Here is a 27,488-nt window from a genome sequence, read left to right as displayed (position 1 = left end):
AAACTGATAGTGATGTGGTAGATATCTAGATAATCTAAACACATCCCCGGTGGAACTAACAGAAACTGATAGTGATGTGGTAGATATCTAGATAATCTAAACACATCCCAGGTGGAACTAACAGAAACTGATAGTGATGTGGTAGATATCTAGATAATCTAAACACATCCCCGGTGGAACTAACAGAAACTGATAGTGATGTGGTAGATATCTAGATAATCTAAACACATCCCCGGTGGAACTAACAGAAACTGATAGTGATGTGGTAGATATCTAGATAATCTAAACACATCCCCGGTGGAACTAACAGAAACTGATAGTGATGTGGTAGATATCTAGATAATCTAAACACATCCACAGTGGAACTAACAGAAACTGATAGTGATGTGGTAGATATCTAGATAATCTAAACACATCCCCGGTGGAACTAACAGAAACTGATAGTGATGTGGTAGATATCTAGATAATCTAAACACATCCCAGGTGGAACTAACAGAAACTGATAGTGATGTGGTAGATATCTAGATAATCTAAACACATCCCCGGTGGAACTAACAGAAACTGATAGTGATGTGGTAGATATCTAGATAATCTAAACACATCCACAGTGGAACTAACAGAAACTGATAGTGATGTGGTAGATATCTAGATAATCTAAACACATCCACAGTGGAACTAACAGAAACTGATAGTGATGTGGTAGATATCTAGATAATCTAAACACATCCACAGTGGAACTAACAGAAACTGATAGTGATGTGGTAGATATCTAGATAATCTAAACACATCCCCGGTGGAACAAACAGATACTGATAGTGATGTGGTAGATATCTAGATAATCTAAACACATCCACAGTGGAACTAACAGAAACTGATAGTGATGTGGTAGTTATCTAGATAATCTAAACACATCCACGGTGGAACTAACAGAAACTGATAGTGATGTGGTAGATATCTAGATAATCTAAACACATCCCCGGTGGAACTAACAGAAACTGATAGTGATGTGGCAGATATCTAGATAATCTAAACACATCCACAGTGGAACTAACAGAAACTGATAGTGATGTGGTAGATATCTAGATAATCTAAACACATCCACAGTGGAACTAACAGAAACTGATAGTGATGTGGTAGATATCTAGATAATCTAAACACATCCACAGTGGAACTAACAGAAACTGATAGTGATGTGGTAGATATCTAGATAATCTAAACACATCCCCGGTGGAACTAACAGAAACTGATAGTGATGTGGTAGATATCTAGATAATCTAAACACATCCCCGGTGGAACTAACAGAAACTGATAGTGATGTGGTAGATATCTAGATAATCTAAACACATCCACAGTGGAACTAACAGAAACTGATAGTGATGTGGTAGATATCTAGATAATCTAAACACATCCACAGTGGAACTAACAGAAACTGATAGTGATGTGGTAGATATCTAGATAATCTAAACACATCCACAGTGGAACTAACAGAAACTGATAGTGATGTGGTAGATATCTAGATAATCTAAACACATCCACAGTGGAACTAACAGAAACTGATAGTGATGTGGTAGATATCTAGATAATCTAAACACATCCACAGTGGAACTAACAGAAACTGATAGTGATGTGGTAGATATCTAGATAATCTAAACACATCCCCGGTGGAACTAACAGAAACTGATAGTGATGTGGTTGATATCTAGATAATCTAGATTTTACAGCAGTATTGTGTTCTCTAATTTCTTTGATTAGTTTATTAGAAATTTTAACACAATCTATTCATATACTGTAAATTCAGAAATTATTGCGATGTTTTTATTATTGCGAAAAATGCGACCGGGTTATAATCGCAATAATTTGAACTCGCATTTATTCATTTTTTAGCTCACCTGGCCCAAAGGGCCAAGTGAGCTTTTCTCAGCACTTGGCGTCCGGCGTCCGTCGTCTGTCGTCCGTCGTCTGTCGTCCGTCGTCGTCTGGCGTCTTTAACTTTTACAAAAATCTTCTCCTCTGAAACTACTGGGCCAAATTTAACCAAACTTGGCCACAATCATCATTGGGGTATCTAGTTTAAAAAATGTGTCTGGTGACCCGGTCAACCAACCAAGATGGCCGCCATGGCTAAAAATAGAACATAGGGGTAAAATGCAGTTTTTGGCTTATAACTCAAAAACCAAAGCATTTAGAGCAAATCTGACATGGGGTAAAATTGTTCATCAGGTCAAGATCTATCTGCCCTGAAATTTTCAGATGAATCGGACAACCCGTTGTTGGGTTGCTGCCCCTGAATTGGTAATTTTAAGGAAATTTTACTGTTTTTGGTTATTATCTTGAATATTATTATAGATAGAGATAAACTGTAAACAGCAATAATGTTCAGCAAAGTAAGATTTACAAATAAGTCAACCTGACCCAAATGGTCAGTTGACCCCTTTAGGAGTTATTGCCCTTTATAGTCAATTTTTAACCATTTTTCGTAAATCTTAGTTATCTTTTAGAAAAATCTTCTCCTCTGAAACTACTGGGCCAAATTAAACCAAACTTGGCCACAATCATCATTGGGGTATCTAGTTTAAAAAATGTGTCCGGTGACCCGGCCAACTAACCAAGATGGCCACCACGGCTAAAAATAGAACATAGGGGTAAAATGCAGTTTTTGGCTTATAACTCAAAAACTAAAGCATTTAGAGCAAATCTGACATGGGGGTAAAATTGTTTATAGGGTCAAGATCTATCTGCCCTGAAATTTTCAGATGAATCGGACAACCCGATGTTGGGTTGCTGCCCCTGAATTGGTAATTTTAAGGAAATTTTGCTGTTCTTGGTTATTATCTTGAACATTATTATAGATAGAGATAAACTGTAAACAGCAATAATGTTAAGCAAAGTAAGATTAACAAATAAGTCTACATGACGGAAATGGTCAGTTGACCCCTTTAGGAGTTATTGCCCTTTATAGTCAATTTTTAACCATTTTTCGTAAATCTTAGTAATCTTTTAGAAAAATCTTCTCCTCTGAAACTACTGGGCCAAATTTAACCACACTTAGCCATAATCATCATTGGGGTATCTAGTTAAAAAAATGTGTCGGGTAACTCGGCCAACAAACCAAGATGGCGGCCATGGCTAAAAATAGAACATGGGGGTAAAATGCAGTTTTTGGCTTATAACTCAAAAACCAAAGCATTAAGAGCAAATCTGACAGGAAGTAAAATTGTTGATCAGGTCACGATCTATCTGCCCTGAAATTTTCAGATGAATCGGATAATCGGTTGTTAGGTTGCTGCCCCTGAATTGGTAATTTTGAGGAAATTTTGCTGTTTTTTTTGTTATCTTGAATATTATTATAGATAGAGATAAACTGTAAACAGCAATAATGAACAGCGAAGTAAGAACTAAAAATAAGTCACTATGACCAAAATAGTCGATTGACCCCCTAAGGAGTTATGGCCCTTCATAGTAAATTTTTAACAATTTTCTTAAAATTTGAAGATTTTCAATAACATTTTCCACAGAAAGTACTCTTATAGATAGAGATAATTGTAAGCAGCAAGAATGTTTAGTAAAGTAAGATCTACAAACACATCACCATCACCAAAACACAATTTTGTCATGAATCCATCTGTGTCCATTGTTTAATATTCACAAAGACCAAGGTGAGCGACACAGGCTCTTTAGAGCCTCTAGTTATATGAATGAAACAGGATTTTTAACAATATCGCAAAAATTAAAATCACATTTCAATCTAAAATGACAAAATCGCAATAATAAATGCACACAATAATTTCTGAATTTACAGTATTGTCCTTTATTGAAATCAACCAAATGTTGGGTGAGTATATTATCAACTTTCAAGTTAATCAGCTTAATTCAGGCAACTTTACCTAAGATATACCGTAGTAACCCCATGGCAATTTCAATACCTAACTTTTAAGGGGCACTTGATAAAACAGAATTGACCATTTCCAAGAAAATGGATTTTAAGAATCATAAATGGTTTCTTTTCTAAACAAGAATGTGTCCCAAGTACATGGATGCCCCATCCGCATTATCATTTTCTATGTTCAGTAGACCGTGAAAATGGAATAAAATCTCTAATTTGGCATTAAAATTAGAAAGATCATTTCATAGGGAACATTTTTACTAAGTTTCAAGTTGATCGGACTTCAACTTCATCAAAAACGACCTCGACCAAAAACTTTAACCAAAACTTTAACCTGAAACGGGACGAACGGACGGACAGATGAACGAATGGACGAACAAACAGACGGATGGAAGGACGCATAGACCAGAAAACATAATGCCCATAAATGGTGCATAAAAAGGATGCAAATGGTATATTATAGCTAGCATTTACAAATTAAGAACTGGTAAAAATACCACCACTGATTAAAAATGGTAAAATAAAATACCCAAAAAAGAAGCTCAATGACAAAGAATGGAAGGCTCAGATACCATCTGAACTTAAAGTTGCTTCAGTATTTATTAGAAAAAAAAACAATAAATAAGAAGCAGTATGTTAAAATTTCTCTATATTTAGATGACTAGGAATGTCTTTACTAATACTAAAATCTGAATTGTCGATGTGATCATGGCTTCCATTCTCAAGTTATGTTTTCAGGACAAAAACAGTTTGTGTGTATAAGTGTCGATATATGATATAAAAACTTACAGCTAGAATGTCCATTCTTAGTTGTCTTTCCTCTTCATCTTGGTCAGCATACTTCTCCTTGATTTTTTTCATTTTACTCTGGGTGAAAAATTAACAAATATTGATATTATTAGATTTAAGTCCATGAAGGAGTTTCAAATTTCATATTATATATATTTTTCATCTTATTCATTGAAAAAATTGATGAACATGTGCATACCTGCCAACTTTTCAAAGTGCGCATGGGGGTTTTGCACGCAAGATGGCTTTTCATAGCCCTCAAAAACCTTCAAGGGGGCCTTCAAATGAAGTTTCAGGTTGTTTTTTGGCTTCTTCATACTTATAAAAGACTAAAGCAATGTAAAATTAACTGTTTTGTTAAAAAAATTGTGGACAGAATTGCTCTAACAAAATTTCCATTTGGGAGCTTTCATGGGGGAAATCCCCCACAAATAGTGACAGTTGGCAGGTATGCATGTGCTAAAGAAAAACCTTAGTTTTAAAACAGCAGTTCTTTCATTTAATTATATGCGTAACTTTCTATAAAACTAAGTCTGAGTTAAAATAAATTTGTTTGTAATTATCATGAAAATAATTTAACTATTTTCAAATGTATTTACTTGATGAAAATTCACTTTCTTAAAGAAATGCATATTATTTAGTATATTATGACATGGAATGAAATAAAATTTATGGCATATTTCACAAACGACAACAAATATACTATTTATTAATATTTTCACATTTACAGCTAACTGCAATTAGTAAAATGTGTCTAAAATGCATGGTCATGTAACATCAAACTGTACTGATGTAATTTTAGCAGCTTCTCTTACAAATATTTACCTTTTGTCCTCGTTTAGGTTGTGGCTGTTGTGATTGATCACTGTTAGTATCCTTTCAAAAAGATAATGACAACAATATAAATTAGAGTAAAACAAAGAATATCTGATCTAACATAAACCAATATAAAATATGTATAACATTCCAGCAACTTATTCTTACGGAACGATAAGGAAGAAATGAGAGAAAAATTTGAATTCATGAGATTTGCTTACGTTCTGCCATGTTTGTTATTAAAATTGAAGAGGGTGCACTAACGAAACCTGCCAGACTGACAATCATTCCACATATAGTTGACCTACTGCTTATAGTATTTGAGTAACAGATCTGATAACGAAACTTTAACCTTGATCAATGATCGTGAAACCTGTCTGATTGACATGTAGATGTTGTAAGGAACCACATACTCATAATAAGCAAGAAATTCACATAACAAAAAAAACCCTCACATTGTTATTTTTGTTATTCTTCTGCTGAATAGATTTTACATCTGACTCTTGTGGCCTCTTTTCTGACTTTAAACTTTCATTTTCTGTTTCTGAAATTGCACTTTGTTGCTTTCTGGCCTTTTTCAATTCTCTGGAAAAAAATATTACAAAAAATAATCAAAAATCAATATCATTTTCGAACAAGAATGTGTCCATAGTACAGCCTACAGGGATGCCTAATCACAAAATCATTTTCTATGTTCAGTGGACTGTGAAATTAGGGTCAAAACTCTAATTTGGCATTAAAATTAGAAAGATCATATCATAAGGAACATGTGTACTAAGTTTCAAGTTGAGATAACTTCAACTTCATCACAAACTACCTTGACCACAAACTTTAATCTGAAGTGGGACAGACGGATGGACGAACAGACGAACTGACCAGAAAACATAATGCCCATAAAATGGGCATAAAAAGCATGAACTTTTTAAAATTGATAAACTCATTAGATTTTTTAGATTATCAGAATTATTTGTTTGGTTAACAATTAACTTTAGGAACATTTTTGTTTAATAAGGTGTAATTAGCAAAATCTTATGTTTTTTCCCTTTGCTTTGCAATCATTCTACTTATTTCATTTTATTTCTTGTGGGTAAACAACTAAGGCAACATAGAATCATTATAACATTAACTTCTTTCAATGTGACAAAGTTTGAAGAAATCTATCAATTCCTCAATGTTAAGCTGTTATACAGCTGTTTCATTAATGACAGATGAGTCTGGCGATCCTTATATTTTTAGCAAACATCTTGTTCTGCTTATTTCTACTATTCGTGTAAATTGTTTAAAATTGATTGATTGGTTTTTAATGCAATTTTCAGAACTTTCTTGCTATTTCATGGCCATCAGTTTTTATTGATTGAGAAAGTTAGAGTGCCAAGCGAGAAACACAGACCTTAGGTATGAAAACTGACGGTCCTATTCAATTAAGATTGAAGTTGAGTGCACCTGCCACATGCAGGATCCAAACTTACAACCTAATGATACAGTGGTTAGACTATGTAGATCAACTCCACAACCAAGTCCCCTTAAATTGTCTATGATACATATGCATAAAATAATAAATACTAGGTGTTAAGCAAGCTATAATCAATCATTCTATGCTTCTGTAGAACCATGATATCAATGGTATATTCTTACCGTCTCTGTTTGGCTGACAACCTGTTCTGTTTGATATCTACATGATCTTGGACACGGTCCTGAGGTGGTTCAATACTTTCACTAGGTGTTCGATCTCTATGTAACTCATATCTGTAAAAATGTACTTATCCATTAACAAACTGACATCAGCTAATAGGTAAATATAAATAAAGCTATATTGCTTAAATTGCTAGTTCTGTTACTTCATTTGGAAGCCACTGACAACAAAGGGGATTACATAATTAAAAGATCTTTTCAAACTCTTCAAGTAACAACCTGAGTTGCAGAAATCACGTTCAGAAACCAACTTGGAATGTCAGTTTTTATAAACAATGGATTAAGCTAATAAATTTGTTTTTCATTTGTTGAAAAGGTATGAATTTCAGTGCAAATTGAAAGAATCTGTGACAGGCAGGTTAAAGGAAATGGCTAATAAAGCTTTAAGGTTTTAAAGGTGTACATATATATACTTAAAGATATTTATATAGATCAAATGAAAAATGTGTTCACTGGAAATTTCTTTGAAATTGAAACCTGTCATAGTTAAAAAGAAATAATGCTATCAGAAATCTTAATTTTTGCAATTGAGTTTTTGTAGAAATTCTTAAGACATGAACATCAATGTATACAAAGTGAAGTCAAACTCCATTTCTCCATCAAATCTTTTTTTTAAATAAAGTTGACAACTTAAAATGAATCATTATCAATTAGTGAAATGGCTTGCATAGGTGAAGAAGGATTTTGTTTTTGAAGACTTACTTATCTTTACTTGTTGGCTCACTGAAAATTGTAGGCTTAAAAGTTTTAAAAATATTCTAATACATACAAATAAAAGGCATAAACTGATGATTAGTATTATAATAAATCCTTTCTTTTAACAATAACTTCTAAGAAATGGTACTTTTGTTTACAGCACATCCATTTTATGTTGTTTAATTGTATCCATAAAATGAAATTTTGTCTTTTCTGGAAAAACAAGTAACTATAGTTTTTACTGAAATAAAATTCAATTAATATACTTACTTATCTCCCTTGACATGTTGTAATGTAATTTTTGTGTCTGGAAAAGTTTGTTCCCCATCACTGCTATCAGAATTGTTTGCCTCGTTCAACTGTCCTTTAATATCACTCTGAGGTGCCACTTGATCAATAGATTTGTCTTTATCACTTTTACCACATGTTTCATCATCTGATTTCATAGTTATTTCAACTTTCTCCATTTTTCCCTCTAATGAATCCTCTTCATTTTCTTTATGATCATCTAAATCCTCATCACTATCGCTATCATTGTTTATACTACCTGTATCCAAACCAAGGTCACTCTCTGTTGCTACAGAGTCTGCTATAGATTCAAGGTCATCCTCATGTGTTCTGACTTTTCTTTCACCTTTATGGCGAGATACACTGCCTTCTTCTAGCTAAAACATTGTAATATTAAATGGGTTCATTGAACTGCTTAGTCAGGGTCAAAACCATAATAAGGCATATAATCTAAATAGTTTACATAATAATAAACAAACATTATTAGTTTTAAGTTAATGTTACCACAATGGAATAGTACACTACTTTAACCAAATAACCAAAAACTTTAATATGAGAATGATTTTTAAGTTATCACATTTCTGATTTCAGTGAACCATGAAATTGGTTTGATACATCATTCATAAAGTTCACATCATAATAAACGTGTGTACTATTTTGGAAGTACACCACTAATTCATGGTCCCATTGCTTTCTATGTTAAATTCCTCTGGTTCAAGCAGGCACACCTCTTTTGTTTTAAGTTCACATAAAGTGACAATCATTGCATGTCAAAGCAGAACTTTATGGTGTCTTGTACTGAAAAAATCAACATACTTTTAATGGCATATAAGAAAGAACTTGTTCCCAGAACTTCGGATGTACCAAAACAGGTACTTCAGATTTGACAAACAGACAAAATGTACCCTCTTTTTAAAATTTAATTCACTTTTTTTTTATATTCAAAATTAAAAGTCCAAAAGTTTTCTACAATGATCACCAGTCCTTCAGCTTTCATTTAATACCAAAAATACCTCTTCATTACTTTGAAAGTTACACTCATGAGTAAGAACTATTTTGTGTTAAATATGTACTACTTTCTGGTATGTGCTTTCTGGCTGGGCCTGAATTAGTGGTGTTACACCTTTTAAGTTGATTTGACAACAACTTCATTTTAAACTACTTTAAAACACAAACATTAACCTAAGTTGTACTTATTATCGTACTTACTTTAAACAGCAAAGCAAATCCATAAACAAGATAGGATGGAGGCAGATAGTTCTTTTTACCTGTAATCATAGAACAAACATCAAGATAATATTGCAATTAATTAATAAAATGCTCCACAGGGTGCAGCTTGATACGACCGCAGAGGTCGAACTCTGAAAATTGGGGCCAGTATGGACACAACATTCAAGCTTAATACATCTCTGAATTTGGATTGTGATAAAATATTTGACATAGCATAGGTTTTCTGACACAGAATGAATATGGTCTAATGAACTTTAAAACTTAACATTTACCTATTTAATATGGTCCAATATCCAAACTCTAAAAACATGGATTGATTCAGCATATCAAAGAATCCCAAGAATTCAATTTTTTATGAAATCAAACAAACTTTAGTTTTGGGACCCCAATGTGGACCAATTTGATAACAGGGCCCAAAAATCAAAATACATGGTTAGATTAAGCATATCAAAGAACCCCATATATTCAATTTTTGTTGATATCAAACAAAATTTAATTTTGAAATAAATAATTTGGTCCAACTTGAAAACTGGCTGTAATCAATAATCTAAATACATGTTAGATTCTGCATATCAATGAACCCCAAGAATGATATTATTGTCAAAATCAAACTAAGTTTAATTTTGGACCCTTAAGACCTTATTGTAGACCAATTTGAAAACGGGAACCATAATTAAAAATCGAAATACAAGGTTAGATTTGGCATATCAAAGAACCTCATTAATTCAATTTTTTATGAAATCAAACGTTTAATTTTGAACCCTTTGGATCGGATATGGACCAATTTAAAAAAACTTAATACACGGTTAGATTCAGCATATTAAAGAACCCCAAGAATTCAAGAATAAAACCCCATTGAAATTGGTCAAGAGTAAGCAATTTATACAAAGTATTAGAAAAGTATTGTTTTTGGCCCCTGATTTCTAAACAGTTTGGGCCATAACCCCCAAAATCAATATCAACCTTCCTTTTTTGGTATGGAACCTTGTGGTACAATTTCAGAAAGATCCATACACTTACACACAAGTTATTGTCTTGAAACTAGAAAAACACTTAATTTGACCCCTTTTTGGGCCCCTTGTTCCTAAACTGGTGCGACCATAACCTCCAAAATAAATCCCAACTTTCCTTAAGTGGTTTCAAACCTTGTGTTCAAATTTCACAGACATCCATTCACTTAAACTAAAGTTATTGTCCAGAAACTAAGTGTCTTCGGACGATGCTGAACACGACGACGTGATACCAATATACGAACGTAAAATTTGTTTGCAGTCGTATAAAAACAATTCAAAGATTTTAGTTTTGTGAATAGTGAAAAGGAAATGTCAAACAGTGGTAAGAGTACTATCAGAGAATATTTAGAAGTCAAACACATTCTGTATGGAATAAAAATCTGATGTTACATCATTGCTCAACTTACCTCTGATCATAAAGCTTCCTGTTGTTAGGTACTCTCCTGATGGTGCTGTCTTAGATACCTGATCATGGTATACCCACCATGCACTAGTCACAACCTTAGCATCCCATGCTGCACTATTACATATGGCCATAGCACCCGCTTCATTCAATGACTTAGGAGGTATTGGTTCACCTAATAAATTATAACAGATATGATACTAAATGACACTTTCAAATTATTTTTTATATGAAACTTCATGTTAAATCATGCCATGTATCTAAAAGACATGAATACACTAAAAAGAAATATTTTATTTACATTTATTCATATATTCTCCAAATTTCTTATCATTTATACTTATTGCTTTATTTATCTCCATCTTTATATATATTTTGGTTTCCATACTTTATGCTGGTGTCTACTTTTTTCCAGTATTTTTTTTTTATTAAAATATTACATTTCATCTGTAATTCACATAAATTTTAAAGGACATAATTGTATTCCAACATTTACTATAGCACTATGGTGGTGTATATCCATTGATATATTTATCAAATGGTTGACAGGGCGGGTCACATGCATTATTTTGGGAAAAATAACAACACATTTATCTGATTGTCACTTACTATATATAAATAAATGGGAAGTTTGTCCATAGAACACATATGTTGTCCATTAGTAAAGGGGAATAACAATAGAAGAGTACAAGTGACTCAACTGAAATTCAAACTTGATCTTTGTTTTGTGGTATTCAGCATTGAGTTTAAGATTCGTAACTAAAGTTGGAGAACAGAAACCATTGTCGGGAACAAACATACAGAAGGACAAGGGTAAAACTTAATGCCACTTCCGCTATGGTGGGGCATAAAAAACCAGGTGCTCCGCAGGGCGCAGCTTTATACGACCGCAGAGGTCGAACCCTGAACAGTTGGGGCAAGTATGGACAAAACATTCAAGCATGATACAGCTCTGAATTTGGATTGTGATCAAATTTTTGACATTACATGGTTTTTTTTACACAAAACAAATGCCAAGATTTTACAAATCAATTAAAGATTTCTTCTTCAAACTTTTTAAATCTAAAATTAAATAGTTGACACAGCATAGGTTTCTGACACAGAATGAATGTGGTCTAATGAACTTAAAAGGTTTTTTTTGCCTTTGAGCAAATCACTATGCTGTTGAATATTAATCCTCTCAAAAAAATGTTTGAAGAAATTTTCTTTTTATTTATGAAATCTGAAATGAGAAAAATTTAACCCCCCCCCTTTTTTCACATCCCCGTTTCCCTTTTTCAAAACTGATATCAATTCAAATTTCTAATGGAGTTTGCAACAATAACTACTCATTTAAATACATCATAAAATATTAAGATGTAAAAAAACTGCTTGTTATCACTGAATGGTAAAGATTATTTAAATTTATCAGTTGGTAGTAAAAAGTGTATATACATTGTATATTGTATATAACAAAGATTTAAGTTGATTCTGGACAAAGAAAGATAACTCCAATTCAAAACCAGATGCTCCGCAGGGCGTAGCTTTATACGACCGCAGAGGTTGAACCCTGAACGGTTAGGGCAAGTATGGACACAACATTCAAGCTGGATTCAGCTCTAAATTTGGATTGTGATTAAATAGTTGACACAGCATAGGTTTCTGACACAGAATGAATGTGTTCTAATGAACTTAAAATTTTTGTTTCTCTTAGAGCAATTCACTATGCTGTTGAATATTAATCCTCTCAAAAAAATGTTTGAAGAAATTTTCTTTTTTATTTATGAAATTTCAAATGAGAAAAATTGAACCCAATTTTTTTAATCACATCCCCCTTTCCCTTATTCCAAAACTAATCTCAATTAAAATTTCTAATGGAGTTTGCAACAATAACTACTCATTTAAATACATCATAAAATATTAAGATGTAAAAAAACTGCTTGTTATCACTGAATGGTAAAGATTATTTTAATTTATCAGTTGGTAGTAAAAAGTGAATATACATTGTATATTGTATATAACAAAGATTTAAGTTGATTCTGGACAAAGAAAGATAACTCTAATTAAAAAAAAAATTGATATTTCACAATATTGTGCAATTAGATATTTCTTGCCATTGCGCAATACTGTGCAATTGAAAAGACTTGCTATTGCACAATACTTAATATAATAATTTTAGATCCTGATTTGGACCAACTTGAAAACTGGGCCCATAATAAAAACTCTAAGTACATTTTTGGATTCAGCATATCAAAGAACTTCAAGATTTCAATTTTTGTTAAAATCAGACTAAGTTTAATTTTGGACCCTTTGGACTTTAGTGTAGACCAATTTGAAAACAGGACCAAAAATGAAGAATCTACATACACAGTTAGATTTGGTATATCAAAGAACCCCATTTATTCAATTTTTGATGAAATCAAACAAAGTTTAATTTTGGACCCCGATTTGGACCAACTTGAAAACTGGGCCAATAATCAAGAATCTAAGTACATTTTTAGATTCAGCATATCAAAGAACCTAACTGATTCATTTTTTGTCAAAATCAAACTAAGTTTAATTTTGGACCCTTTGGACCTTAATGTAGACCAATTTGAAAACGGGACCAAAAGTTAAGAATCTACATACACAGTCATGACAGTTAGATTCAGCATATCAAAGAACCCCAATTATTCAATTTTGATGAAATCAAACAAAAGTTTAATTTTGGACCCTTTGGGCCCCTTATTATGTTGGGACCAAAACTCCCAAAATCAAACCCAACCTTTCTTTTATGGTCATAAACCTTGTGTTTAAATTTCATAGATTTCTATTTACTTATACTAACGTTATGGTGCGAAAACCAAGAAAAATGCTTATTTGGGTCCCTTTTTGGCCCCTAATTCCTACACTGTTGGGACCTAAACTCCCAAAATCAATACCAACCTTCCTTTTGTAGTCATTAACATTGTGTTTAAATTTCATTGATTTCTATTTACTTAAACTAATGTTATTGTGCGAAAACCAAGAATAATGCTTATTTGGGCCCTTTTTTGGCCCCTAATTCCTAAACTGTTGAGACCAAAACTCCCAAAATCAATCCCAACCGTTCTTTTGTGGTCATAAACCTTGTGTCAAAATTTCATAGATTTCTATTAACTTAAACTAAAGTTATAGTGCGAAAACCAAGAAAATGCTTATTTGGGCCCTTTTTGGCCCCTAATTCCTAAAATGTTGGGACCAAAACTCCCAAAATCAATACCAACCTTCCTTTTGTGGTCATAAACCTTGTGCTAAAATTTCATAGATTTCCATTCACTTTTACTAAAGTTAGAGTGCGAAAACTAAAAGTATTCGGACGCCGGACGACGACGACGACGACGACGATGCCGACGCCGACGCCAACGTGATAGCAATATACGACGAAAATTTTTTCAAAATTTGCGGTCGTATAAAAATCCTTGCTATTGCACGATATTGTGCAATAGGATATTTCTTGCTTACTATTCTGGACAAAGAAAGATAACTCTAATTAAAAAAAAATTTGCTATTTCACAATATTGTGCAATTAGATATTTCTTGCCATTGCACAATACTGTGCAATTGAAAAGACTTGCTATTGCACAATACTTAATATAATAATTTTAGATCCTGATTTGGACCAACTTGAAAACTGGGCCCATAATCAAAAATCTAAGTACATGTTTAGATTCAGCATATCAAAGAGGCCCAAGAATTCAATTTTTGTTAAAATCAAACTTAGTTTAATTTTGGACCCTTTGGACTTTAATGTAGAATTTGAAATTTGAAAACAGGACCAAAAATGAAGAATCTACATACACAGTTAGATTTGGCATATCAAAGAACCCCAAGGATTCAATTTTTGATGAAATCAAACAAAGTTTAATTTTGGACCCTTTGGACCTTAATGTAGACCAATTTGAAAACTGGACCAAAAAACTTCAATAATCAAGAATCTAAGTACATTTTTAGATTCAACATATCAAAGAACCCAACCGATTCATTTTTTTGTCAAAATCAAACTAAGTTTAATTTTGGACCCTTTGGACCTTAATGTAGACCAATTTGAAAACGGGACCAAAAGTTGAGAATCTACATATACAGTTAGATTCGGCATATCAAAGAACCCCAATTATTCAATTTTGATGAAATCAAACAAAGTTTAATTTTGGACCCTTTGGGCCCCTTTTTCCTAAACTGTTGGGACCAAAACTCCCAAAATCAATACCAACCTTCCTTTTATGGTCATAAGCCTTGTGTTTAAATTTCATAGATTTGTATTTACTTATACTAACATTATAGTGCGAAAACCAAGAAAAATGCTTATTTGGGTCTCTTTTTGGCCCCTAATTCCTAAACTGTTGGGTCTTAAACTCCCAAAATCAATACCAACCTTCCTTTTGTGGTCATAAACATTGTGTTTAAATTTCATAGATTTCTATTCACTTAACCTAAGGTTATTGTGCAAAAACCAAGAAAAATGCTTATTTGGGCCCTTTATTGGCCCCTTATTCCTAAACTATTGAAACCAAAACTCCCAAAATCAATCCCAATCTTTCTTTTGTGGTCATAAACCTTGTGTCAAAATTTCATAGATTTCTATTAACTTAAACTAAAGTTATGGTGCGAAAACCAAGAAAATGCTTATTTGGGCCCTTTTTGGCCCCTTATTCCTAAAATGTTGGGACCAAAACTCCCAAAATCAATACCAACCTTCCTTTTATGGTCATAAACCTTGTGTTAAAATTTCATAGATTTCTATTCACTTTTACTAAAGTTAGAGTGCGAAAACTAAAAGTATTCGGACGCCGGACGACGACGACGACGACGCCGACGCCAACGTGATAGCAATATACGACGAAAATTTTTTCAAAATTTGCGGTCGTATAAAAACCCAACATACACACTTAATTTTTGTTAGGTTAGTGTTGTTCAGTTTTAGTTTTCTATGTAATATTATCTGGTCTTGTTTGCCTTTCCATATATTGACACAGTTTTGCCAAAATTTGTATTTCCCTTTGGTATTTTCCAATTCCTTCAACAGAATAGTATATACAGTGTCAATGTCAACAAAATTATTTAATACTAAAATCAAATACCAGCCCACATGTCAAATTTTTCAGAACTTTAATCCTGAGAACCAGTAAATTTATTTTCCATGGCCTAAGCGACTTACTGGTATGGTTCTTTATAACAATACTGGAAGCTCCATGAAGATCAGCATGCACATATAAATCACCTGTAGATAGAAATTTGACATTATAATATACATACTCTAATTTAATTTTGAGTGTAACACATTTTCTGATTGGCTGAAGTAGTTTTGTTTATGAGCTCATAGATATAATTTTGTCATGTGACTATGGCATCCAAGGCTTCCAAAATTTCCTGACGACAGCCGGACATTTTACAAAGAAATATTTTTGATGGTCAATGATCAGCTGAATACTTAAATGTAACTGAGAGGATGCATAAGATATATGTGTCTAAGTAATTAGAAGTGTTATATGCAATAAAATTATTTATAACTGTTTTTTTGTCTTCATTCTAAAAATAAATAAAATATTATCCTCAGTATTGTGTCATTTTTCTGTGTATCGGGAGCCATCATTGAATCAGTCAGCTTCAGTACCTGACTTTTCTTATGTTTTCGTTTTTGTTTGTGTTTAAATAATCTATCTTCTCTCTGTGAGTACTCTACACTTGTTAACTTGTTAATTAAGGCCATATTATTTTAAACTGTTGATGACAACTGGCTTTAATTGTAGTACAGCTTGATACACGTGATACTTTTCTTTTTGTGTATTGATTACCTGACCACGTGACCTTTACAACTGATGCGGTATTTATAGATAACATTGAGGAGGCCCAATGAAGGATATTGTTTTAAACCTTGTACTGAACAGTGATAACATTTTTCGTTGTACAATTTTCAAACCCGATTTAGAAAATAAGGAATAAATAAAAACATACTCAGTTGGTAGATAATTTAATGAATAACAACATGATATGTTATGTAAGCATATAACAACAATAATAGCACAATGTTGACAAACACAAGCAATAAATATTACAATGAGTTCATTGAAAAGAAGCACAGATCATAGCACAAGATTACAGTTCATTTAGTCTAATTTAAGATCTAACATTCATCAGCTTGCTGAATGCATTGTTCTGATACACATGGCGGTTACGAACGGATTGCCATTTGCGGATTGAAAGAACAGGGTCGAAGTCTTTAACATCTACACCTACTAAGCTTATTCTCATAAGTTGATCTAAAGCATCAATACCCAGACTACACCTTAGCGATTTAATAATGTTCTGCCTTGAAAAACCCCTTTCACATTCGACACTTGAAACCGGCAAAATACATGAAAATTCTATTAGAGAAATTGCATTAGGGAACTGTTCAATTTCAGACGAAGTCTTTATAAGAGTCAGAGATTGTCATGATTGGATATTATTCTTTATGATTTCAATTGTAAAAACATTTTTTTAATATGAAAACAAGAATAGAAAACGCCCCTCTTATTCATTGGACAAGTCAGCTTGGTATACACAAGCGAAGCTTTTCTTGGTGTTTTTACTATATATTTCAATTAATTTTCCCCTTTATAGTACCCCAGTATTTAACACGATGTACAGTGTCAAATAAATAATATATGTCTGATATCATACTTATTCATTTATAAATATACTTATTTGAAGAATAACTTTTAAATATCAGGGAACTTTGTTAAACTGAATGCTCATTTAAAATAATATCTATAAAGCGTAATTAAATAGGATCTTGTTCCGTACACGCTTACATATTTGACCTCGTTACCTGATCATCTTTATGTACATTGTTATGCATCATTAGTTCTATTGATAAAGACAAGCTAAGGACACCTCATCAAAGGTAACAAACCTGTAATCAGTGAATGATTTATGGCTTCAATATAACTTATTGAAGGGATAATTGTTTGACAGCTTGTTGTGTTGTTGTCATTTTAATAAAAGAAAACATGTTTTTTCTACTTTTTATTGATGTACACAAGCTAAAGACCAAGCCGTACATTTATGTATCCAGAGAATTAGACTAACTGAGACACTTCAAAGAATCTTAAATTTGCTGCATCTGTTGTAATAAACCCAATTATGACCAAAATATCTTTGTGAAATAGTATGCCCAAGCGGACATGTCCAAAGCCCCAAATGGACATTTTTAATGATCGATAGTTGGTCAAAATTGAAATGACCGTTTTATGAAAAATGCCTTGAATAACAAAAAGTGGCAAACCAATTCTATTTGACCGTTTGAGGCTGAGAGCAGCCGGACTTTTTATGAAAGTTTCGGTCATGACCGGAATATATGACCGTTTTGGAAGCCTTGATGGCATCATCAACGTTTTTTCATGGTTTACCCTGGTTTAAAATGGAATTAAGAATTAAATTATAAGAAATGACTGTTATATTTTTTCTGTCTATTCGAAATAACATAAAAAATGTGGTGCACACTTTAAAATAACCTGCTACACGGGTAATTCAGTGTGCACCACATTTTTTATTTTATTTCTTCATAGACAGAAACCAGATGCTCCGCAGGGCGTAGCTTTATACGACCGCAGAGGTTGAACCCTGAACGGTTAGGGCAAGTATGGACACAACATTCAAGCTGGATTCAGCTCTAAATTTGGATTGTGATTAAATAGTTGACACAGCATAGGTTTCTGACACAGAATGAATGTGTTCTAATGAACTTAAAATTTTTGTTTCTCTTAGAGCAATTCACTATGCTGTTGAATATTAATCCTCTCAAAAAAATGTTTGAAGAAATTTTCTTTTTTATTTATGAAATTTCAAATGAGAAAAATTGAACCCAATTTTTTTAATCACATCCCCCTTTCCCTTATTCCAAAACTAATCTCAATTAAAATTTCTAATGGAGTTTGCAACAATAACTACTCATTTAAATACATCATAAAATATTAAGATGTAAAAAAACTGCTTGTTATCACTGAATGGTAAAGATTATTTTAATTTATCAGTTGGTAGTAAAAAGTGAATATACATTGTATATTGTATATAACAAAGATTTAAGTTGATTCTGGACAAAGAAAGATAACTCCAATTAAAAAAAAATCTTGCTATTGCACAATATTTTGCAATTAGATATTTCTTGCTTACTATTCTGGACAAAGAAAGATAACTCTAATTAAAAAAAAATTGATATTTCACAATATTGTGCAATTAGATATTTCTTGCCATTGCGCAATACTGTGCAATTGAAAAGACTTGCTATTGCACAATACTTAATATAATAATTTTAGATCCTGATTTGGACCAACTTGAAAACTGGGCCCATAATAAAAAATCTAAGTACATTTTTGGATTCAGCATATCAAAGAACTTCAAGATTTCAATTTTTGTTAAAATCAGACTAAGTTTAATTTTGGACCCTTTGGACTTTAGTGTAGACCAATTTGAAAACAGGACCAAAAATGAAGAATCTACATACATACATACATGTTAGATTTGGTATATCAAAGAACCCCATTTATTCAATTTTTGATGAAATCAAACAAAGTTTAATTTTGGACCCCGATTTGGACCAACTTGAAAACTGGGCCAATAATCAAGAATCTAAGTACATTTTTAGATTCAGCATATCAAAGAACCTAACTGATTCATTTTTTGTCAAAATCAAACTAAGTTTAATTTTGGACCCTTTGGACCTTAATGTAGACCAATTTGAAAACGGGACCAAAAGTTAAGAATCTACATACACAGTCATGACAGTTAGATTCAGCATATCAAAGAACCCCAATTATTCAATTTTGATGAAATCAAACAAAAGTTTAATTTTGGACCCTTTGGGCCCCTTATTATGTTGGGACCAAAACTCCCAAAATCAAACCCAACCTTTCTTTTATGGTCATAAACCTTGTGTTTAAATTTCATAGATTTCTATTTACTTATACTAACGTTATGGTGCGAAAACCAAGAAAAATGCTTATTTGGGTCCCTTTTTGGCCCCTAATTCCTAAACTGTTGGGACCTAAACTCCCAAAATCAATACCAACCTTCCTTTTGTAGTCTTTAACATTGTGTTTAAATTTCATTGATTTCTATTTACTTAAACTAATGTTATTGTGCGAAAACCAAGAATAATGCTTATTTGGGCCCTTTTTTGGCCCCTAATTCCTAAACTGTTGAGACCAAAACTCCCAAAATCAATCCCAACCGTTCTTTTGTGGTCATAAACCTTGTGTCAAAATTTCATAGATTTCTATTAACTTAAACTAAAGTTATAGTGCGAAAACCAAGAAAATGCTTATTTGGGCCCTTTTTGGCCCCTAATTCCTAAAATGTTGGGACCAAAACTCCCAAAATCAATACCAACCTTCCTTTTGTGGTCATAAACCTTGTGTTAAAATTTCATAGATTTCCATTCACTTTTACTAAAGTTAGAGTGCGAAAACTAAAAGTATTCGGACGCCGGACGACGACGACGACGACGACGCCAACGTGATAGCAATATACGACGAAAATTTTTTCAAAATTTGCGGTCGTATAAAAAAATTAGTCAATCCTTAAATAAAAATTAACTTGATACCACAACAATCAAACATTATCCAATATTACATAGATTGTCTTTATTCTTCAAAAACCAAACATTATGCATTATTATATAGATTGTCTTGATATCATATCATCTGTCTACCACACACAAAACTGCAGCTTTACATTAAATATCTAAATATCATAAAATATAGTAAAACAAGAGATTATGCACACACCTGGCCTAAGATATTTCTTCACAATTATGCACACACCTGGCCTGAGATATTTCTTCACAATAGTAAAACAAGAGATTATTCACATACCTGGCCTAAGATATTTCTTCACAATAGTAAAACAAGAGATTATGCACACACCTGGTCTAAGATATTTCTTCACAATAGCAAAACAAAAGATTATGCACACACCTGGCCTGATATATTTTTTCACAATAGTAAAACAAGAGATTATTCACATACCTGGCCTAAGATATTTCTTCACTATCATTTCATTCTGTTGTTGGTCACGACCTCCAACACACAAGAAGTTTTCAGAGGTTATAAACCATAAAAACTTCTCAAACCTAAAAATTATAAAGTAACCATCTGCAATTAGTTGTGTCAATATGCATATTATTTTGCTACAAACATCTTCGGGAAAGTTTGGTTGAGGATAAATAAAGTTAGGGAAACAAAAAAAATCAGCAATTTCTTTATTTGTAAAGGGGCATAACTCTAGAATGGTGATAGTGACACCACTGAAATTCAAACTTGATTTGTGTTTTGTGGTAATAAGCATTGTGTATAAGTTCCATAACATTTGGTTGAGGTAAATTAAGTTAGAGAATGGAAACCAATTTTAGGATGTACAGACATAGACAAATGAATGGACTAGGATAAAACTTAATGCACCCTACGTTATGGCAGGGGCATAAAAAACATACTGTAAATTTTCATTTTTTTAACCATTTTTACAAATGAAAAGTTTTTAAAGGCATAAGATAAACCACAATTACCAATATGTCTTCCTTGTTTTGTTGATAGTTGCTGCCATGGCAACTTCTTTCAAGGTCTCCTTTGTTTTCCTCTCTGCTGACTTTAATGCCTGTGAAAATAAAGTTAAACATCTGAAAAATTCTGCTTTTTCAGTTGTTAGTACAAACAGTATAGTCTGCTCAGAATTCACCTTTTTTGATGAATCACATCTTCTTAATATAAGAAAGATATTACAACATAGTTGATATTATTTTGATAAATTTGAGAATTAGAACTGATACATCTTATATGTATTTGCAAAACTAAACAGATTTTCTACTTTAGCATTGGTTTAATGAAATCAGAGGTAAAACTTGATAACATTGATACAGCTCTGAATTTGGATTGTGATTAAATAGTTGACACAACATAGGTTTCTGACACAAAATGAATGTGGTCTAAGAACTTAAACTTAAAAATTTTAAATTGGACATTTACCTATTATGGTCCAATATCCAAAATCTAAATACATGGTTAGATTCAGCATATCACAGTACTCCAAGAATTCAACTTTTGATGAAATCAAATGATGTTCAATTTTAGACCCTTTGGACCCAAATGTGGACCAATTTGATAACCGGGCCCAAATATTAAAAATCTAAATACATGGTTAGAGTCAGCATATTGAAGAACCCCATATATTCAATTTTTGTTGAAATCAAACAAAGTTTAATTTTGGACCCCAATTTGGACCAACTTGAAAACTGGGCCCATAATCAAAAATCTAAGTACATGTTTAGATTCAGCATATCAAAGAACCCAAGAATTCAATTTTTGTTAAAATCAAACTAAGTTTAATTTTGAACCCTTTGGACCTTAATGTAGACCAATTTGAAAACAGGACCAAAAATTAAGAATCTAAATACACGGTTAGATTTGGCATATCACAGAACCCCAACAATTCATTTTTTGATGAAATCAAACAAAGTTTAATTTTGAACCCTTTTGGCCCCTAATTCCTAAACTGTTGGGACCAAAACTCCCAATATCAATCCCAACCTTTCTTTTGTGGTCATAAACTTTGTGTTAAAATTTCATAGATTTCTATTTACTTATACTAAAGTTATTGTACAAAAACCAAGAAAAATGCTTATTTGGGACCTTTTTTTGGCCCCTAATTCCTAAACTGTTCGGACCAAAACTCCCAAAATCAATTGCAACCTAACTTTTGTGGTCATAAACCTTATGTTCAAATTTGATAGATTTCTGTTTACTTATACTAAAGTAATTGTGCGAAAACCAAGAAAAATGCTTATTTGGGCCCCTTTTGGCCCCTAATTCCTAAACAGTTGGGACCAAAACTCCCAAAATCCATCCCAACCTTCCTTTTATGGTGCTTAACCTTGTGTTTAAATTTCATAGATTTCTGTTTACTTATACTAAAGTTATAGTGCTAAAACCAAATATCTTAGGACGACGACGACGCCAACGTCATACCAATATACGACCAAAAATTTTTCAATTTTTGCGGTCGTATAAAAAATAAGAAGACAGTCAAACTTAGTATACCACAATAAAAACTCATGAAAAGATATATAAAGATACTGTGGGGTATACTTCAATGAGACAGCAACCAAATGACACAAATAACAAAATAATCTGTACCAAGGGTCCGGAAACGGTCATATATGCCAGACATGACCGATTTGGAAACTCAAAAGTCCTAAATCATTTATTGGGATTTAGGTCAAATTTTATTTTTTTCAACAGAAATAATTTCGGTCATTTCGTTGAGATTGAGTTTCCAATTGCCATTTTAAACATATTTTTGTTTTGTTATCGATTTTATGTAATTAAACTGCCACTCCAGTAAAGTGTTTTATTACATTGGTTGCAATGAATTACATTGATTTCTCAGTTAGATAAAAACCGATAATTTCACATGTGAAATAAACATGGTTATTTCACTCTCTGACGTCATACAACAATAGGCGTTGTCAAGACGTCGATAACGTCGGATCAAAACAAATTGCCAATGCGTAGGAAAAAGATATAGTTCCTTACATTTTCTACATTAATTTCATAAAAAAAGCCATTTGCCAATGTAATAAAAAGAATAACTAATCGCCGTATTTGAATATCAAAAATAAGACAACTTGTGACCGAACGCCGCTATACTAAAGACGCATGGATTAAACGAGTGCGCAGCACGAGTTTAATCCATGCGTCGTTCGGTCACATGTTGTCTTATTTTTGATATTCAAATACGGCGATTAGTTATACTATAAATAATCCTAAGGGCCCTCCTAATAGCTATATTAATGCCTCGGGGAGCTATTGGCTAATGATCGCTAATCTCTTTACCTGTGTTTTTAATTCACACCTGGCTATTAATCACAAGCTCCGAACTAATATTATAAAGAAATTAAAATTCAATACCAACTGTCTTCATTATTTAATTACTTTTCAGCTAAGACAATTGTCAATTATGATTCAAAATTAAATTAAAACTTGATTTAATTTACGTAGAAAAAAAAATTTTTTCACTACTAACACACGTGTTTTGTTTACTGTGATACGCATGCCTAAAATTCTCTTCCGCAGATTTGACACTAAATCGTAAATTTAAAATGATTTCTTGCTAAATAAAGCAAGTGCAACTATTTTCATTAATATTCTTACACTATTAAAGGTAAAATATTAAAAAAACGATGTTTTCCTGTGAATTTGATAAACAAAACTAATCCCGGGAATAAGTCCGGAATTGTTCGTTTTAGTATTGTCGCATTACATCCGGTTTGAATTTCGACTTCAGAATCGAAAGAAACGTAAGCGATGACTGAGAAAATTACCATTTTGAGTAATTAAAATCATTTTATTCTTAAACTGTTGCCTTCCCTTAATTGCTCTTGATCGATTTTAGGAAAATGGTACCATAAATCATGAAGGAAACGTGATGCAACAGTTAAACAAGTTCGTTAATGCTACGAGTAGGAGCATACTCATGCAGTAATGAGATTTTGACAATCTGTTTTTGAAAAGGGGCACCAACTTTTAAGTTATATGAAAATGACCGAAATTAGGTGAAAAAATTTCCGGATCCTTGAATTCTGTACACCTTAAAATATTTATTAATACCAACCTTTATCAAAAGAATAAGTTCTAAAGAACTTCTCAAATTGTATTCAACATGGATATAAATACAGTTTAAATTGTTTTTTCTTCATAAACCTACCATGCCAGAGGCCTCAATTGTCTTCTGTTCTTTTTTAGCTGCTAACTTCTTCATATCAAAAAACCTGCATAAAAGTAATTTTAAGAGTAAACAACACAGTGACATGCCAATACAAATTATTAATCAATATTCTTTATGCATTATACTGTGTTAGCTGTACTATGGAAAAGATATACTTTCAAGAATTGATATAGTTACCTACAGACAAAGTCCCATTAGCTGGTCTCAAATAACCATTGAAATAGTCTAATCTTTTCTGTTTGGCAAAATAAATATGGTGACCAATGGTAACTAAGGGAACAAACTTACTTTCTGGAGTTAGCATAAGCACTTAGTGACAGGTCTATGTCTATGTTCATTGGACGTAAAATGTCTTCATTCAGGTCTTCATCATCACTTTCAAAGTAGGGGTCTCTATAATAAAGATTCAATGATAACATATATAAGTAAAATTATTCCACACAAATTTAATGAGAGGTACAGTCTTTACATGTGTTTTCCAATCAAGAGAAAGTGTTTATAGCATGAAATAAGGAAAATCATTCAAAGTAATCTTTTTAAGATATAAATATAAGACCTTTCAGGTAAGTTAAAATATTTTTTTTTTAGAATACTGTGTACTGTTGATTTATTATTATTCTTTTAATGACATTTTTAGTGGATTTCGTTGGTTCAGATAAATTATGAAATTAAATTTTCAAGGAATAGTCAATTAAGAGATAACTGTATTGTATTTGAAGCTTTAAGGACGTCCATCTGTAGTTTTACTGTTGCAAATTTATTTTACCTGGCGACGCGTAGCGGAGACAGGTTAACGGGTATTTGCGACAGTAAAACTACCGAAGGACGTCCGCAAAGTTTCAAATACAATACAGTTATCTCTATTCTAATGCAAAACAAGTTCATAATTAAATTTCAATCATTATTTCAGTGTAAAATCTTCATTAAAGAAAATTTCGCGAAAAGATGTTATCTTTTGTCCCTACACCAGGTGACGTCATAGGTATGATTCCGGCATCAAACATAAACATCGGGCGTTTTCTGCCTTCTGTGCCGCTTCAGAATGTAATAAAATTTGATAAAAAGAAGATTTTTAGGAGCAACATGTGAGTTTTTGGCTTATTATTGTAAAAATTACATGTCAATACATTCAGCAATTCAAAATGTCGGCTCTTTAGTTACAGACAAGGAGATAGAAAATTGTACGCTAACTGTCATCCAATCAGAACCATTGATACAAAATAATTGCATTAGAATATTTTAATGGCTTGTATGCCAACTTCTGCAAAACCACGAAATAAAATATCCATGAACACGTAAGTTTTCCATAATTCACGTAAATTGGTACCTACGAAAAATAAATGAATCCACAGTACTCAGATACACATGAGAGGTTTTCAGTCATGTGAACAATGTGATCCTTTTATTTATTTAAAACACTCATTTATATTCTACGATAGATATCCAAGTCCAAACTTAAGTGTATTCAAATTTTCACAAAACAAACTTCTTATTCAATGTTTTAGTTAAAATTACAATACAATATATATTGATTATTTATAAGAGAGACTCAAGAATAAAAAATCAACAATACATACTTGAGTACCACTGATATATGGTTGGTATCAAGCTTTAGTGATTTTATACATTGTGCTACTGGGTCACCTTGTTGTTGGGCTTCTTTTACAAGTCTCTGAATTTCTGCCCAGTCAATCTGGTTTGCTAAAGCACTTCTTACAATAAGTATAGCTTGGTCAACCTTTAAATTGATATAAGAACATGATTAGTAATAATCATAACATAGCAAGAGAGTTACCATATATGGTTAGTGTCAATACTTTATTTGGCCCAATGAAACTTTTCATGGAAAAACAATTTCCTTACGCTAATCAACAAGAGAGAACCAACAAAAAATACATTTTATTTCATGAATATCATCTTATCTTGAGCCTCTGTGTTTTTTTATATCATGAGAAAGTTGAGTAATTTCACAACTTCTAATGATCGGTAATTGTCAAGAAAGTATGTAAATCAACATCATTGCAATGACTTGTGTAGCATGATGTATTTTTTCTGAATTTAATCCATTTTACATGTTTTAATATCATCAACAACTCTTTGTATTTGTTTCTACTCACCAAACCTAGATTCATCTCAATCAGTCTTCCTTTGTTTATATCAGTATCCTGGACCTTTTGTAACTGTTCTATTCGTTTCTCATGATCCTTTTTAATATTATCTAACTTTTTCAAGGCTGATTTTTCCTGAAAAAATATTGTTTTTATTTAAATTATGATGAGTCCTTTCCGTTTGTTCTTTTCACACTTGCTTGTTTGACTGATTAATGGAGCAAAAGATTAACTTTAACTATAACATTGAACAACTGCTTTAAAACAATTAAAATTATACTGGTAACCTGTTGAACAGTCTTCATATCCATCTTTTGACCTTCAAGTTTACTGAAAAACTCATCTACTGCCTGAAAGAAAGATGAAATAAAAAAACCACAAGTACAATAAATTCTTGTCGACATATTTGTTATTCCTCTAATTGGCTTTGAAAAGGAGAGGGTTTGGTAATTACAAAATTAGTTTAACCCAGAATTATCACAAATCTGCCACCTCATTATGGTTTTCTCAATATATAACATCTAGACTAAATATTCATCTACTAGCATTGTTGACCTTTTAGTGAGAGGAATAAACATTATTTACTATTTTTACAAGAAACAACTCTATAGAATTAAGGAAAAGTGGTAGGACTTGCCATCTATCACCAGAGTCCAAATGGGGTAGTATACAGTTCAGTTATTTAGATTGGATGTTATTGTAACATTTTTTTGTTGTTGTTATTGTAACATTTTTTTTAAAGAATTCATTAAGTATAGCTACAAGCTTTTTGATTGATTCGTGTTTCCCTAATGTCAGGCACTATTTATTTTCTG

At 32.2% G+C, this 27,488-nt stretch overlaps 1 protein-coding gene across 2 annotated transcripts in view; it reads right to left on the bottom strand.

Annotated features, from left to right (window-relative positions):
• LOC143067633 (ribosome quality control complex subunit NEMF-like) overlaps nt 1-27,488 on the bottom strand; it is a 43,306-nt gene that overhangs the window by 8,859 nt on the left and 6,959 nt on the right. The window contains exons 11-26 of one of the 2 annotated variants that reach the window (XM_076241026.1): nt 26,961-27,023; nt 26,683-26,808; nt 26,143-26,303; nt 24,854-24,958; nt 24,545-24,608; nt 21,351-21,439; nt 20,815-20,918; nt 15,966-16,028; nt 10,815-10,985; nt 9,374-9,432; nt 8,147-8,541; nt 7,883-7,903; nt 7,124-7,234; nt 5,944-6,073; nt 5,498-5,548; nt 4,673-4,750 (exon numbers count right to left, since the gene is read on the bottom strand). In XM_076241026.1, the coding sequence (XP_076097141.1) occupies nt 4,673-4,750; nt 5,498-5,548; nt 5,944-6,073; nt 7,124-7,234; nt 7,883-7,903; nt 8,147-8,541; nt 9,374-9,432; nt 10,815-10,985; nt 15,966-16,028; nt 20,815-20,918; nt 21,351-21,439; nt 24,545-24,608; nt 24,854-24,958; nt 26,143-26,303; nt 26,683-26,808; nt 26,961-27,023 (1,791 nt within the window). The remainder of the gene's footprint in view (nt 1-4,672; nt 4,751-5,497; nt 5,549-5,943; nt 6,074-7,123; nt 7,235-7,882; nt 7,904-8,146; nt 8,542-9,373; nt 9,433-10,814; nt 10,986-15,965; nt 16,029-20,814; nt 20,919-21,350; nt 21,440-24,544; nt 24,609-24,853; nt 24,959-26,142; nt 26,304-26,682; nt 26,809-26,960; nt 27,024-27,488) is intronic. The other variant, XM_076241027.1, reaches the window with a different exon arrangement.

This window comes from Mytilus galloprovincialis, chromosome 3 (assembly GCF_965363235.1).
Source record: "Mytilus galloprovincialis chromosome 3, xbMytGall1.hap1.1, whole genome shotgun sequence".
Lineage (NCBI taxonomy): Eukaryota > Metazoa > Mollusca > Bivalvia > Mytilida > Mytilidae > Mytilus > Mytilus galloprovincialis.
The sequence above is the reverse complement of the archived record's forward strand: the minus strand, read 5'-3'. Positions and strand labels throughout refer to the sequence as shown.